This window comes from Prosopis cineraria, unplaced genomic scaffold (assembly GCF_029017545.1).
Source record: "Prosopis cineraria cultivar Desert tree isolate PC_DT_omini unplaced genomic scaffold, ASM2901754v1 PC4, whole genome shotgun sequence".
NCBI lineage: Eukaryota > Viridiplantae > Streptophyta > Magnoliopsida > Fabales > Fabaceae > Prosopis > Prosopis cineraria.
In genome coordinates this window covers 10,469,263-10,485,328 of record NW_026555335.1, presented here as the reverse complement: position 1 = coordinate 10,485,328, position 16,066 = coordinate 10,469,263, and the positions used below count along the sequence as shown (strand labels likewise).

Genomic DNA, 16,066 nt, shown 5'->3' with positions numbered 1-16,066 from the left:
TATAATTGATTAATTAATATAAGTATAAATTATATATATACTAATATATTTAAAATAAAAAATAATATATATAATATTCGGGACGGGACGGATGTTCCGATGGTAATCCTATATCCTGGTCCTGTCTCGTAAAGTCCTGTCCCGATTATGTTCGGGCCGGAACAAGACCCGTCCCGATATGATCGAGACGATATCGGGCCAATCGGGACGGTGACAGACTGAACACCCCTAGAGAGGGCATTGGTGACGAAGGAAGAAGCCAGAGATAATGAGAGTTTTGTAATTTTACTTGTCTTGATGAGGGAATGGAGTGATAGAATGATATTAGGATTGAATAAAATCTCGTGTGCTTTATAACTGCTTAATGTGATTGTATATTTGTTGTAATTAAAATTTTAAAACTAAAAATAAAAAAAATTGTGGAAGTTATGATGATAGGAGAGTGGGAGAGAAATGCAGAAAAATAGGAATTAAAATAACTCATTAATTTAAATATAATACTTTTTTAATATTTAAAAAATTGATAGAAAATCTAATGTACATGCTAAATTGTATATTTTAAGTGGTAAAGAAGTTGAAAAGTTATGATAAATGGATAAAATTATGGGAGAAAATTTAGGGATAAAATGAAGTGGGTTCTACAATTTAAAATAATATTCTTATCATCTATAAAAAATTTGGTATTATGTAAAAAAACTTATTTTTTTAGAAATTAATGTTGATGTGGATACCTTATAAATATTTTATTAATTCATACATTTATCATTCCGTTTTTATTTCTTTATTTATATGATTTAATTTACAAACCTTATTTAAATTATTAGTCATACAATTATCCTACTAATATAAAATTATTCACAAAATGACAATACAGGAAGTTAAAGTTGAAATTATGAGAGATAATATCAAAGATAAAATTTTTAAAAAATAAAATTTAATTGTGAACTAGTTGAAAAATTTTATTTGAGATTTTGAGATCATAGAGAGAGTTACATTTTTCAAATTCTAATCTTATAATTAAAAAAAATCTTATAAATTAAAAAAAATATTTTTAAAAATTAATAATGATGTAAATAGCATAGAATTGTAATACTTAAAAAAAAAACCTCATATGTGTCAAACTTGAAAAGGATTTCTTATTTATCTATTATATATATAATATTCTCACCAAATTCTACGGAATCAGGAATCTAATAATTATTAGATGATAGAATAATATAAATAACTATTTATATTTAAATTTATTATATGCATGAATTAAAAAAATCATAAATTAAATCGCAAAGCAAAAAGGTTATTAAAATAATTAGATACTGAATAGCTAACTATATCTAAAAGAAAAATCATGTGGTTAGAAAATTATTAGATCATGGGTTAAGAAGTTACTGGAATGAATAATCTAATAACTATCTATATTTAAATTTAATTATATGCATGAATTAAAAAATAAAAAACTAAATTGTATAGGCAAGAAAGTTATTAAAATAATAGAATATTAAATAACTAACCATATCTAAAAGAAGAATCATGGAATTAGGAAATTGTTAGATCATGGGTTAATTAGTTATTGAAATGAGGGAATAAAAATAAATTATATTCATGAATTAAATATAATTTGGTAAATGAAATCTTACGTGGCTTTCTGAAATTGTACTATTTAAAGAAAATGACACTTGTCATCCATAGAAATGTACTTATTATTTTTTTATTATATAAATATTTATTAGTTTTACTTTAATTTGACATGTAAATTATGAAGTTTTACTTCAATTTACTTCAATTTTGCACTTTTGGCCTAATAAATTTTGATATTGCGCTATAGATTTAAGGGCCCTTATTGCAATTTTGCTTGAGAGAAAAAATATAATTTTGTCCTTGTATGATTTGAAAATTTAGAACCTGTGCAAACTTTCATTCATAAAACACAATACGATATTCATGAATTATCAACACAATATCCATGCGTATATAGTTAATCTGTAAGTTAATTAAAATATACAAATTACACAGAATATATATAACACAATGTTCCATGGGTGCACAACATGATATTCATACATTCTCAACACCATATTCATGAATTTTCAACATAATATCCATGTGTCTCTGATGTACAACACAATATCCATGCATACATAGCACAATATTCATGCATTTTCAATTGAATGTCCATGGTGTCAAGTTAATTAATAAGTTTAATAAAATGTATAAATTGCACAACAATATATAACACAATCTCCATGGATATACAATACGATATTTATAAATTTTTAACATAATATCCATGCGTGTTCCAGTTGATTTATAGGTTAATTAAAATAGTCACGCAGAGCATGTACAACATAATGCCCATAGGTACAAAACACGATATTTTGGATTATCAACACAATATTCATACATTTTTAACACAATGTCCATGTGTATTCGGTTATTAGTAGTTTTGATAAAATATATAAGTTATACAAATAATGTATAATATAATGTTCATAAATGCACAACACGATATTTATGGATGCACGTACATGTGAAGTTTATCATTCCGCTGCTTTTAATTTATCTTTTTCATTTTGATCAAGGAAAAAATTATACTTTTAACTCTAAAAAAAATTACAACAACGACCCTTAAACTTATAATGCATTGTCAAAAAATTTTAAGCCTGCAAGTGCAATTTCTCCTTTCTAAGACCTGCAGTGTGATTCTCCCATGTATAATTTTATATTCACGGAGCATATCGGTTGAGCGATAAAATTAAATTGGCAAGGAAGTATGTAAGTGTGGGTAGGCGATCGCATAGGGTTCTCTTCTCGCTGAGTTTACTTCTTTGGCCGTCAGCTGCATTGAAGAAGCTCCTGTCATCAGCCATGGCAGTCGGCAAGAACAAGAGGATTTCGAAGGGCAAGAAGGGTGGCAAGAAAAAGGCGTGCGTAACTATTCTTTTTCACCTATTTCACACTCTCGGTTTTGCATACTCTCTTTCGCGTGTTTATTCGGTCCTTTTTTATCTTTGATTCTTTCTCGGATTTTTATTCAGAGCTGATCCCTTTTCCAAGAAGGACTGGTATGATATTAAGGCCCCTTCTGTTTTCCAAGTGAAAAATGTGGGCAAGACCCTCGTCACTCGCACTCAGGGGACCAAGGTATTTTCATTCATGTTTTCTCTGTGTAATATGGCCCCAAAACGTGTTTAACTTGTATGATACCTGGAATAAGTAATCCTTGAAATGTGTCTTTGAATGAGTATTAACATTTTTTTTTATTGATGCTATGGAGTATGAATATTAGATACGTTATTTCTTGATGTTATGGTGTTAAAGGATTTCTTCTCTTCTTCAAGTTTATTAATAGAATCTAATTATATCTCATTTTCGGATCTGGGCTTTCGTTTTGATTTCTGTATATGCTGTGTGCAATTTTAATTTTCCCTTCAATTTTTCATTCATGGACCAGTTACCTTCTATGCATTTTACTATCCAAGGACTGATGCTTGATTTCCTTGCTTTTAAGACATATTAAGCGGAATTGGCTTGTGCATCTTGATACTCTAAAGAGTGTAGATTTCTTCTACGTATATTTTTTCTTTCATGTGCGTAGGTTTGTTCTTTGTACTTAAAGGCAAGACACCGCTAGGATCAATAGTTAAAATGCTTGAAATGGAGTTTGATTTCCTTGGTGTTATTCTATCGATATGGAATGTACCTTATGCCTTTGGCATAAAAACAAATTTCCATTGTGCATGGCTGCCTGCTTATATGGATTGCGTTTGTTGTAAATAACAGATTGCTTCAGAAGGACTTAAACATCGAGTGTTTGAGGTTTCATTGGCTGATCTCCAAGGTAATGAGGACCATGCCTATAGGAAGATTCGGTTGAGAGCTGAGGATGTTCAAGGGAAGAACGTTCTGACAAATTTCTGGGTATGATGGGTCCACTGAAATGTTTTCTTGTTGTGATATGATGCTTGTTAATGGTTATTATTTAATAAAATCTTGCAATCTTAGGGAATGGATTTTACTACTGACAAGTTGAGGTCATTGGTGCGGAAATGGCAAACTTTGATAGAAGCTCATGTGGACGTGAAGACCACTGATAATTACACATTGAGAATGTTCTGCATTGGATTTACAAAGAGACGTGCAAACCAGGTGAAGAGGACCTGCTATGCACAATCAAGCCAGATTAGACAGGTATATTCACTAAATTGTTTGTAACATGGAAAAAAATGGTAGCTTTCAAGTTCAACTTGCATCACAATAATAATCATGGTTTTACTTGTGTTTTGCTATGGTGGAATAGCTAAAATGTGATAACCAAAATTGAATGAGAATGAATTACTTGATATCATTGCTGTTATTTTGTATGCAGTTGTGATTGAACTTGTGATTTTACTTCTGAACTTGATTATGGGAAAATTGGTTTTATCGCCTGTCTTTTCTCACGGTAGAAGATTGCATGTTTAGCAATGTAACCCTTTTCTTGTTTAGATCCGACGGAAGATGAGGGAGGTCATGACAAATCAGGCTACCTCTTGCGATTTGAAAGAGTTGGTCCGCAAGTTCATTCCAGAGATGATTGGCAAAGACATTGAAAAGGCAACGTCGAGCATTTACCCTCTGCAAAATGTCTTCATTAGAAAAGTCAAGATTTTGAAAGCTCCCAAGTTTGATCTCGGAAAACTGATGGAGGTATATCTCGTAACCCAAATTCCCTTTAACAATGATTGACGAACTATGTACTATATATTCGTCTGATATAAATCATGGTCAACGTATCCATTTGATCTTGTTGCGTCCTTTCATTATTGTACTTCTTTTGAACAGATGTTTTGCTAGCTGATCAATTTGTGTACATTTTTTTTTCCTCTTGATCAGTTATCATTACAGCCTTAAATTAACTCATTGGCTTCCATGTTCGTTCCTTTTCAAAATCATAATTTCTTGCTCGATTTTGTGATTCATTGATTTTCAATTCTTGAAGCGTGTCAATGGTGTATCTATTTTTATAATTTTTAATCTTATAAAAATAAATTCAGTGTTAATCTTATAGTGCTCCTAAGAAGAATCAAACTCACATTGTTAAGAAAAGACGAGATCTCTTGTCAACTAAGTTAACACCAGGATAAACATTATTTATTTATTTGTTACAAGCATGTGGTAGAGCCTTTATTCATTGACTGATCCAATGCCTTTGCCAACTGGTCGATTAGGTTCATGGTGAGTATTCAGAGGATGTTGGTCTGAAGGTAGACAGACCTGCGGATGAAACAATGGCTGAGGAGACCCCTGAAATTGTTGGGGCTTGATTGAATGGGGTTGCTTATTTGATTTTATTTAGGAGTTCAGCTACTTTTCTTCAGTGAGCAGTCTAGGCATAATCCCAATGTTTCTATATTAAGCTGAGGGAAGCATCATTTTTTTTTTTTTACATTGAGAACAGTTGGTGTTCACAGATGATACCTGCATTCATTTTTCTTTGCTATAATGAAGTTTGCGCTCTTGGAAGATGACTTTTCATCCGTATTTATAGACATGCTGTGTAACTTCATAGTTTTATTCTGAGGTGAGTTACATTTTGTTTGATTTGATTTTTGTTAGGAAAAAAATATAAATAATATAACACACTAAGAGTCTATATAAAGATTTAAGTTTACATCTCCATCTAAATTTACAAAGTATAGTGATAACAATAATCATAATAATTAAGAAACAAAAACATGTAAATCCCAGAGACATAAACCTAACCATTTTATTTAACACTTCTTCATTTCTTCCGGAAACCAAGATTTGTGTCGTGATTATCAACAACATGTGCTTTTCCAGACAATGCCTTGGTTATGGCTTTGATAGTATTAGGAGTAGTTCTGCAACAGCCACCGAAAAGGGAAGCGCCTGCATCACGCCACTTTCCCACATATGACACAAAATCTTCATCTCCCACTCCACTTGATTTCTGCGTTATAAAGCCAACAATTCCATAGATAAACAACTATTGTTCATTTCTTTGTGAAGAATCCATCTTCTTACATGACTTAAAGTTCCAGACTGAGTTTTAACCATTCAAAATTTGAGAAGAGGGAAATAATTAGAAACTAGATTAAGAGGATGGATTTGAATTGCGATTTAGTGAACATGATGGAGTTGTAGCCTTAGCCTTTATAGTTTATAGAGAGAGAGTAACAGACAGGGAACTCACCACCCATTGCTTGTTCTCAGCATCATAAGTCTCGCCACTGTTGGGATATACAAGAACTGGTTTATTTGTTACCTGATACGTTCACACAAGTCAAGAACAAGCATGGGATCTTTTTCAAGAATATAATCCTCAGGGCATAACTCGATTTGAAGAGTCTCATCTCACCTTTGTTATAGATTCAATGAGTGAGTGAATGTATCTCGGAGCTGTGCAATTGACTCCAATCGCAGCAACTCGCTCGCATGAATCAGGAATGGATGCACACTCCAATATGGAATCCCCGCTAGCCACATTGCTTCCATCCTTACAGCTAAAAGAAAACCAGGCAGGAATTTCTATTCCTTCTTCCTCAAGAAGTTCAACGTACGCCTTCATTGAATAAATAAATTCAAGCGAATCAAACAAGGTTGTGCAACATCAAGTAGTTTTTGCATTATCAGTTTTTACTGGATGATTATTTCCAGAAATGATTCGTCAGACTTTACATTAGAACTTGTATGAATCCAAGACATGAGATTATAAATTTAAGAACTTGTATTATAAATACCTGAGCTTCGAGTTTGTTTGGAATGGTTTCAAATGCAATCAAGTCAGGAGCAGAGTCGGCAAGAATCTGGAGTCGTCTCCTGTGAAAATCTTTCAGCGTCTCCACTGTGACTGCATCGCCGTAGTCCCCTCTGCGAAAAGGAACAAGAATCATCCATCCAAATTTAAGGTGAAGATGTTCAGACGAGTGGCAAATGACGGAATTCAGTACTTCACCTGTATTCTGATCCGTCGGCCAAATAAGCGCCATAGCTTCCCACAGAAGCAGCAACAAGAATCGGACGCGTCTGGGGATTTGTTCCATTTCCGATGAGGTCACAAGAATGTCTCGTGAATCTATGGTTGTATATGTCTCGAGCCGCGCGTGCAACTTCTACACTTGTTCTAAGCAGAGCTTCACCTTCTTCTCTAGAATACCCTTTTGCCTCAAATCCCTCAAGGCTGGCCTGTTTCCAACCCAAAAGGTGCAGGAAAATGAACCATCTACTGATCTATATATTTACATATATCTACATCCAAATTGCGACGAAGTCATATAAAGTTGTTCTTTTTGCTTGTCCAAAAGATTTGATGCTGCAGAAATAGAATCCTTTCAAAAGGATGCCTGGCTATTTCGTGAGTATCTTTTTTTTTATTCTGTATTTATTTTTTGGTAAATATAACATACATTTTACCAAAAAAAAAAATGGAGTCAATTTTAATATTGACTAAACTATACTTTTACTCTTTTAATTTTATATAAAATTTCATTAGTCTCTTACTTTTATAAAGTATATTTTTATTTCTTTAATCATAAAACTATTAGTTTTATCACAAAAAATATTATATTGAATTTTTAAATATTAACAAATTATTTTCAAATGTAGCTTATTCATTAAAAAAGATAACTATGATTGATATAAAAAATAATTATTTAAAACTAACAATATTAATGTTAAAGGATTAAAAATATACTTTATAAAATTAGGGATCAAATTTAAATATTATATAAAATTGAAGGATTAAAAATATATTTTAACTTTTAATATTTCAAACTCGTGACTAACATTGATAACTTTAGCTATTACTTTCCAATTGTGAATAGAAGTCTAATGGGGGCCAGTACCTGATATGATGCTGTTATTATTATGTTCGCTCCGGCTTCAAGATAGTCTAGGTGAACCTGTTCCACAGCGCCGTAATTATTTGATTAATTAATTGGCTAATTATTTATTAAAAATCACTATAACATCATTTGATAGGTGAAAAAATGTTTTATAAACAGGAAATGGGAAATAAATCTATCCTATTTTCTTTCTAAATACATTTTCATTTTCCTTGCTAACAAATACTTTTTAGTATACAAAGCATGAAGTGGTGTTTCTAAAAGCATTTATCCGTTCAAAATATAGAATATTAAATAAATTTTATGTTTTTTTACCATTTATATCTTTGCTTTTTTTTTTAATCTTTAAATGTTTCATATTTAAAAATCATACATGTGTTATTAGAAAAATTTGAGAGTACAAATATAAAGATATAGACATTTTTAAACAATTAATATTTTTAGTAAAACATGAATTAATTATCAATAATATATATTGTAATCCAAATTAGTATGCTTTACACCTAAGTTTTTGGCAAGTAAAGGAGGGAGTACCTTGGTGAGGAGATGAGAGGAAGTAAGGAGGCAGGTGGCGCTCCAGAGTGGGTCCTTGAGATCGGCACCGTGACGTTCAAGCTCCGTCGCCAGGCCACCGTCTATCACGGCATACCCTCCACACTTGTCCACCATCTCCCTCATAAACGACGCCGTTCCCTTCCCCATTCCCTTTCTTCGTAATCTTATTCATGCACACAAGTCGCCACCTTCAAAACTCAAACCCACTCACATGTTTATATATACAGGCAGACGCCGTCGGAATATACGCAAGGTATACGAATTTCCCACTCTGCCCCTAGCATGTGAAAAAAAAAAAATTGGGAATCATATATTAAGCGAATGAATATTACCCGAGGAAGCAATGAACTGGATTGCCACCTTAAGTTTCGTAAAGACGTGTTATGGACACACTCTTGTGACAGAAGCTTCCAATGTTGGAAGCAGAAACAAGTAAGATGGGTGACAGATAGGATTGGTCAGGATATTTATCTGAGCACGATGAAGATATACACGAGGATATATGTGTGTATTTGTGTATGTTAATTGTCATCGAACACTTTGCTACAAATAAGCTAAGTATATCCATTTTGGTGCCGTGCTCCTTAAAGCCAATTCCCCCCATTTTCCATCCCATCTTTAGCACGTAATATATATGTGTGTACATATATATAAATGTATGTATGTATGTATGTATGTATGTATGTATGAGATCCAACAAATAAGTTTGTAGATTGAGAATCACTGCGTCTCTGAAACAATAAGGAACATAATTTGACTCTTTTTTTTTTCCTTGGAAAATATCAATCAAGGGACACTAAAGTAAATTTATAACAGAAGAGGATAAAAAGATATTGAGTTATCACTGCAGAATCAGGGGAATCTAAAAACGATGTGAAATGACCACAATACCCTTGCTTTTCAATTAAAAAAAGAAAAGTTACCCTCGTTGCCATTGGTTCCAGTTATCAGGTTGCTGGCGGTGAGGTCGTGAGAACCCTTGCCACCAAAAGGTCACTAGCAGGCGATCGCCAGAGCCCAAGTGTCATGACAATTTTCTTTAATAATTAGGAAAGGTGGCCTCTTTTGTCACCTAAAAAAATTATTATCAAGCCTATTTAATTATATATAACTTCCTCTCCCTCTTTTCGTGTGTGTGGAGGGAAGGTAAGTCAAGTTAAAATTCAAGTTTCAGTAAGTGTTAGTCCTTTATCAATAAATATTTATTAATATTTTAATAATAATTCATTTAAAATTAATAATAATCCATTCAAACTTTAATAAGATAAAAAAAATTAATAAGATTGGCTTAAATGTGTAAGTGCCAGTCCTTCATTAATAAATATTCATTTAAGTTTTGACAATAATTTATTTAAAATTAATAACGATGACCTATTCATAATTAACAATAATACATTTGAACTTTAATAGGAGAGAAAAACAGACAGCAAAAGCCTAATGGAACAAACCACTTGTTAATTACAAATGAGTTATTGTCAAAATCAAAATAGTCTATTGTTTATACAAGATGAACACTTATTCTATTAGACTTGTGCCATCATATTTTTTAACTTGTTCAAGCTTAAATAGATAATTTCAAATGGGATGTTATCAAATTTTAAAAAAATATTTATTAATGAAAGACTAACACTTGTACAACTAAGCTCATTCTATCAGTTTTTATAACTTGTTAAAACTTAATTGTTATTAAATTCAAATGGACTATTGTCAAACCCTAAATACATATTTCTTAAGAAAGACTAACACTTACACAATTAAACTCATCCTATCATTTTTTTTAACTTGTTAATTTTGAATGAGTTATTGCCAAAATCTAAAAAGATATTCATTAGCAAAAGACTGGCACTTTCTAACTTGTTCAAGGCCAATTGGATTATTGTTAATTTCAAATAAGATGTTATCGAAACCTAAATAGATATTTGTTAATGAATGACTATCACTTACACAAGCAACACATCCTGTTAGTTTTTTTTAACTAATTAAAATTTGAATAGATTGATATTAATTTCAAATGAGTTGTTATTAAAATTTGAATAGATACTTTTTGATGAAAAACTAAGTTGTTATTAAAATTTGAATAGACATTTTTTGATGAAAAACTAACACTTGTATAAGTTTGGATTAAAAGCTTGGGCTACTACATATATGTTTTTTTTTTTGGTTGTGTATAATTAAATGTGTTTAGTAGCACCAAGTTTTTTAAATATTTAAGAGATCACGAAATCAAACACTCTAATTACCTTTACCAATTATTCAAAAAAAAATTGTCACAAGCATAGGAGGTCCAACAACCTTGCCATCAATAGTCTGGTGGCTAGTACCTAGTGAAAGTTGGGGTAACTTAAAAAAAAAGAAAGAAAAGAAAAAAAAAGCTAGGGTATTATGGTCATTTCATACTCAAACTTATGTTTATTTTAGTCCCTGAGTGCTACGGTGATAATTCTAAGTGCTTTGATCTTTTTTTGTTATAAATTTGTTTTAATGGTTCTTGATTGATATTTTGCCTTTTTTTAACAAAAGATCGCGTTCTTTTAAATAGTGATTTTTGGTGTTTAAAACTATTCATGTTCCTTACGGGAGTGTATTTAAAAGCAAATATGAATTGTGGAAATCATACAATTCATAAGTCATAAATAATAAATTATTTCAAGTCTGGTACAATTACAATGAACTATGTACTTTTTTTTTTTTTGAAATGCAGAGAAAAACTTCGTTACTATTATTACTTTTCATGAAATTGAATTTTAGATCTTATATTTAAATAAAATTTTATGTTTGCCTCTTCTTTTATTTAAATTTAACAGTATTTTGAAATTTACGTTTAAATCCCTACTTGCATTTTAGATACATACTTGAATCTAGGCCAAAATTCACATGTTTAGCACTCGTTCGACTGCTTGAAGGAGTGTTTTTTACCCCAAAAGATACATGCTTGAAAGAGAGTTGTAGAAAGGGATGGAGATTGAAGACAAAATTTTGCGATGCTTCAGTGTTTAATATTAATAATATGTGACTTAAAGCGGAATTATAATTTTTTTTTTAATTTTGGGCTCCGGTGAAAAACATTATATACATCTACTCAATGTAGTGATCGAGCTCTAGATCACGTACATGAAGAGAAGTGAAAATAGGATAAAAACTCGAAAGGATAAACAATATATAAATATCATGCTTTTGTTTCAGAAATTGGATGATGTTTTCAGGCGTGAATAATAATAACAAACGATTACTAAATGAAATGAAATGAAATTCTGGATACCAATTCCAAGAATTTGAGCAAAAAAGATATTTTCAGTATTAAATGTATTATCCAAGGAAGCAATCAGTTCCCTAGCTCGGCCAACAGAAAATTGCTATACAAGAAGACCAATAATAAGCAGGCCATAACTAGTCTTTAAAAAAACAAAACAAAACAAAAGATACGATGCATGAAAGATTTAGGCAACAATCCTAATCAGGATTAAATTTAACAAAAGAAAGAAAGAAAGAAAGAAAATCAGGGACCACGCGTAGGTGCAAAACAGAAGCAGTTTGGATTATGATCTTCGGGTATCATTCCTCCTCCTTTGCTGGTATCAACTGCTTCAAGCATCCTCACCACATCTGCCATCTCTGGACGCTTGTTTGGATTCCCATCCCAGCACTTCCTCATTATATTTGCAAATGAGCTTGGACAGCATCTTGGAATCTCTGGCCTTAGATTCTGTTCAACAACCATGTTAGCGTCCTCAGAACAAGTGTCATGTTTAGACCTGATTGAACTCGGATCCCCTGAAGAACAGATCAATGGATCCTTCAAGTACTTCAGGAGATCCCAATTCTTTATAGCAAGTTGAGATTCTTATCCTCACTTTGGCCTTGAACGTTTAAAAGCCTTGTATAATCGGTAAAAGTTTTAAATTTCACGTTTCCAAATGTTGAGAGCAGCCCAACATTATTAATAGATGCACGAACATGACTGGCAGACTGGATACTGAAATCAGACCAACCTGCCGGGACTTGACAAAATATAATGATGATGTGGCAATAATATGAGTATAGAAATGAACTGACCTGACGAACAACTGCGGATGACACATCAGCAAAGCTAAGATCTGGATAGGGCATGTCACAGCAATAAATTTCCCACAAGCAGATGCCGAAGCTGTAGACATCACATCTATGGTTGTAAGGCTTGCCCTCCAGAACCTACTCAGTGTAAAACCAAGATTAAATGACAGGAATATGCACACGCTCACGAGAATGAAGATGATGGAATTGGCACCCTGACTTTGTTAACTTGTATGATATTATGAATACATCTGATTCTTGTTTTCGGCCATAGTTTAAAATCATACAAGCTGGCAACATCAAAGTTTTTATTGCCAAAACAAAGTTAATACCTCTGGTGCCATGTAACCAAGGGTTCCAGTTTCGCCTGTCATGTCACTCGGATTTAGAGCTTCAACACGAGCAACTCCAAAATCAGCTATTTTCAGATGTGCAAGTCCATCCAGCAACATGTTTTCTGTTTTGACATCACGATGTACAATCCTCTTCGAGTGTAGATAGCTAAGTCTGCAGATGGAGGACAATTCAGTAATCAAATTTTACAGTTTCTTGATCAACAACTATGAAGGTAACTAAAATGGAACTCACCCTCTAGAAAGGTCCAAAGCCAGCTGGATCACGACCTTAAAAGCAAGTTTCTTCCGCCTATTTCTAATTAAGAATTGTTTTAATGTCCCACCAGGAAGATACTCAACAACAACACAACATGCCCTGGATGGAAGAGGATTTTCCCCATTAGTTGAAGAGCTATCCGCCGGGACCTTAAGATTTGAAGTTCCCATCGATGCTCCGATAAACTGTGGCAAATACAAATAAAAGACAACTATAAAACCAAAGGTTTTAAGGTCTATAAAGCAGAAGAATAAGCATGCCAGGAAAAGAAGACAATGGAAAATTCCAAATTGTAATTATCCCTATAGATTAGAATGTAAGCCACCAACAGCAGCCAATTCTCGAAAGCTTTGCAACACAAGTAAAGATCACCAATATGAATGCATGAGCATGAAGACTATGAGTTTGTACTTTTGTGACATTTGGATGGTCAAGTTTGTGCCAGACAGCAACCTCCTGCTGAAAGGATGCACGTAAAGCAGCGGTTTCAGCTGCTGTAGCGATACCATCCTCACCCCAGTTCAATACTTTCACTAAAATATTCAACATGACAACAGTGAGAATTTTCTAGTAACGCAAAATATTGAATTTCAAGACAATAAGTCAGATTTACGTAAAGTGAGGGATGAAATCATAACTAACTCCAAGTTCTGACTTATTTATCTTATTTGGAAAATAATAAATAAAAAAAGTTAGTAATACATAGACAACACTTCCATAACCTATTTAAATTATGACATGACTTAACAAATCTATGATACAGAACTCAATTCCATCTTGTTAACACGTTCAGGATTCTAAAAGCAACATGAACATAACCATCATCTCAAGAAGAAATTGCATCTGACACCTTTCACACCTGATTGGGTCTGTGATTAAAAACATTTGTAGGACCAGATCTAATTACAGAGCATGTAAACGATTAGAAAACAGAGCAGATATGTGATCCAGAGAATTAAGAGCAAGCTTGGAGGAAATCCTGCTGTCCAAAGAAGTTGACGTGATAAAAGAGCCATACACTGGAGCATAAACCAACATTAGAGTACCAAAGTGTCAGACACTTGCGCATAGGCTGAAATTTGCGCCCATTGTAATGGAGGCAAGGGAAGTTTGAAATATTACCAACATCTTTCTCTTTCACTTAAAAAAAAAAATGGCATAACGAGAAAATTTAGACAAATAATCTATAAAGAACAAAGCATAAACACGAGGGCAATGATTAGAGCAATCAATCAATAAATCATCATATGGAACATTCTGATGCCAGAATTAAGGTGCCAAGCAAGTGTATACTGCAAAGATGGATGACATGTCAGGTCACTAATGTCAACCGTGAAAGAGACAATAACAAAACCTTCTAGTGTGTAATGACAACCCGCAACACATTTTAACTTAGCTTCTTCCATTTTTTATGGAATAAGGAGAGAGTAAAGACCTGCAACTTCTTGGTTATCATAGGTGCCCCTATAGACAGTACCATAGGCCCCATGAGCAAAAGCATATCGGATATCCAATTTGGCCAAATCAATCTCCCATTCTTCTTTAGGCCTGTCCGACTCTGATTTCCTTGACCAAACTTTGCTTAAATGCTTTTCTAACTGAACATCCAAACTTTTCAGATCAATCATATCAGCTCTAAATATCATATCTTTACTGCTCTGATTTCCAACACCCTTCATCTTTGAATCCTCAGCTCCTTCGGGTTCCAAGTCCATCTTTGGTGTCCAAACACCTCAACCTTCCGAATCTATCATGAATACTAATTGTAAGTCCCAAATTCCAAGACAAAAATGGAAAGCACCCGAAAATAATACAACAGAAATAGAATCTAATATTTCAGTCCTAAATTGTTAATGAAAACTGTTTGATGATAACTGAGTTACCAGCTGCCAACAAAACTATGCTTCTATTTATTCTGCCTAACATGTTTAAAACTGATTGTATGATTCGAAGCTAGAATTTTCTCGCAAACAAGGATTTTATCAACTATATTCCTCGGTTGAAAAAGAAAAAAGAAAGAAACCCAAAAAAAATTAAAAAAAAAAACTGGAAAAGGAAAGTAAAGCGATCAGAAACTAACCAGTGCCAATGTCACCAATATGACCCAGAAAAAATTACCAAGAAAAGACAGCAATTATCGATGCACCAAACATCGAAGGACGATGAGAACCGACTAACAGAATCTAGCAGACGCATGTGGGAACAAAATCATAAGCCAAAAACCGAAAAGAAACCAAAAAAAGCGAGAGGGCGCAATACATAGATAGTAGAGGAAGAAAAAAGAAGACAAAAAGACTGACTTTAAAAGCGTCAAATGCAAATTGAAGAATGTGGGTCGGTACAGGGTACGTACCTTTGAAGATTTCAAGAATGTCTTTTTTTACAAGATAAGGTGAGTATTGCGGAGGACATCACTAGCACTATTCAAAGATCGAACCTGCGAAAATCAACCAAATATAAAAAGACATTACTCAAGACGAAATCGAAATAGCGACCAAACAAGACAAATACTAAATTAGGCCCCTCTCTTTTCCTGGTTTTTCAAGGAGTGATTTCGCTAACGAAACTTAAAACAGGAAAAAAAAAACAATATGAAAGAAAGCCAGCTAAAACAGAAACCAAATAGAAACATGCTGCAACGAACCGTAGTTATAAACCATGTGTCAGGGAGAGAGAAAAGCGCGGGCGTTCCCTGATTCCCCGAAATATGAGCAGAAGACTCGGGAAGCTGAAGCCCAAAAGGCTAGTGGCAAATGGATGTTCGTGTGGCCACCCAGTACAATTCCGTCCAACCCAACCAAAAATATTCAGCCGGACGTGTTTTTGGACATGTATCATGTATGAGCAAGGCCGGGCAACAGGCATGATCGGCTACACTGCCCACTCGGCCCTGCCCGAAAGTTATGTGTATTTTTTTATTATTTATATCTACCGTGTGCTTATCAACTTAATGGAATTTGCAAAAAAACTAAGGTGCAATGTTACCTCTAAACTATTCATAAAAAAAT

General features: G+C 33.1%; 3 protein-coding genes across 5 annotated transcripts; 1 reads left to right on the top strand and 2 right to left on the bottom strand.

Moving 5' to 3' along the window:
* The first annotated feature begins 2,748 nt into the window (after positions 1-2,748).
* On the top strand, positions 2,749-5,511 carry LOC129308654 (40S ribosomal protein S3a). Its single transcript, XM_054949927.1, has 6 exons — positions 2,749-2,921; positions 3,033-3,138; positions 3,778-3,915; positions 4,000-4,185; positions 4,483-4,683; positions 5,205-5,511. Exons 1-6 carry the CDS (start codon positions 2,863-2,865, stop codon positions 5,298-5,300), a joined length of 786 nt encoding a protein of 261 aa, XP_054805902.1. The 5' UTR covers positions 2,749-2,862; the 3' UTR covers positions 5,301-5,511.
* A 91-nt stretch (positions 5,512-5,602) lies between these two features.
* Positions 5,603-8,661, bottom strand: LOC129308653 (homocysteine S-methyltransferase 3-like). 2 transcript variants are annotated; one of them, XM_054949925.1, is made up of 7 exons: positions 8,376-8,652; positions 7,842-7,898; positions 6,953-7,182; positions 6,738-6,867; positions 6,356-6,559; positions 6,191-6,262; positions 5,603-5,947 (listed from the first exon to the last, which is right to left on the bottom strand). In XM_054949925.1, exons 1-7 carry the CDS (start codon positions 8,541-8,543, stop codon positions 5,759-5,761), a joined length of 1,050 nt encoding a protein of 349 aa, XP_054805900.1. In that variant the 5' UTR covers positions 8,544-8,652; the 3' UTR covers positions 5,603-5,758. The 2 variants fall into 2 exon arrangements, with proteins under 2 accessions (XP_054805900.1, XP_054805901.1); XM_054949926.1 differs by lacking the exon at positions 7,842-7,898 and having other exon boundaries at positions 8,376-8,661.
* A 3,006-nt stretch (positions 8,662-11,667) lies between these two features.
* On the bottom strand, positions 11,668-15,842 carry LOC129308652 (serine/threonine-protein kinase STY13-like). 2 transcript variants are annotated; one of them, XM_054949922.1, is made up of 8 exons: positions 15,703-15,842; positions 15,412-15,495; positions 14,494-14,805; positions 13,470-13,591; positions 13,035-13,243; positions 12,779-12,953; positions 12,450-12,584; positions 11,668-12,099 (listed from the first exon to the last, which is right to left on the bottom strand). In XM_054949922.1, the coding sequence occupies exons 3-8, from the start codon at positions 14,771-14,773 to the stop codon at positions 11,893-11,895; spliced, it is 1,128 nt and encodes a 375-aa protein (XP_054805897.1). In that variant the 5' UTR covers positions 14,774-14,805; positions 15,412-15,495; positions 15,703-15,842; the 3' UTR covers positions 11,668-11,892. The 2 variants fall into 2 exon arrangements, with proteins under 2 accessions (XP_054805897.1, XP_054805899.1); XM_054949924.1 differs by lacking the exons at positions 15,412-15,495; positions 15,703-15,842 and adding an exon at positions 15,139-15,329.
* Positions 15,843-16,066: the final 224 nt, after the last annotated feature.

What these genes read in the sequence shown, in the direction of transcription:
- LOC129308653 (XM_054949925.1), bottom strand. Translation starts at nt 8,543, where the DNA reads ATGGGGAAGGGAACGGCGTCGTTTATGAGGGAGATGGTGGACAAGTGT. An exon ending in GCCGACGGATCAGAATACAG is followed by an intron (nt 6,868 to 6,952) that starts GTGAAGTACTGA and finishes TCCTTTTCGCAG; the next exon opens with AGGGGACTACGGCGATGCAG. An exon ending in CTGAGAACAAGCAATGGGTG is followed by an intron (nt 5,948 to 6,190) that starts GTGAGTTCCCTG and finishes TTTATAACGCAG; the next exon opens with AAATCAAGTGGAGTGGGAGA.
- LOC129308652 (XM_054949922.1), bottom strand. Translation starts at nt 14,773, where the DNA reads ATGGACTTGGAACCCGAAGGAGCTGAGGATTCAAAGATGAAGGGTGTT. An exon ending in TGATAACCAAGAAGTTGCAG is followed by an intron (nt 13,592 to 14,493) that starts GTCTTTACTCTC and finishes TGAATATTTTAG; the next exon opens with TGAAAGTATTGAACTGGGGT. An exon ending in TTGGTTACATGGCACCAGAG is followed by an intron (nt 12,585 to 12,778) that starts GTATTAACTTTG and finishes TACACTGAGTAG; the next exon opens with GTTCTGGAGGGCAAGCCTTA.
- LOC129308654 (XM_054949927.1), top strand. Translation starts at nt 2,863, where the DNA reads ATGGCAGTCGGCAAGAACAAGAGGATTTCGAAGGGCAAGAAGGGTGGC. An exon ending in AAGGGTGGCAAGAAAAAGGC is followed by an intron (nt 2,922 to 3,032) that starts GTGCGTAACTAT and finishes ATTTTTATTCAG; the next exon opens with AGCTGATCCCTTTTCCAAGA. An exon ending in CTCGCACTCAGGGGACCAAG is followed by an intron (nt 3,139 to 3,777) that starts GTATTTTCATTC and finishes TGTAAATAACAG; the next exon opens with ATTGCTTCAGAAGGACTTAA.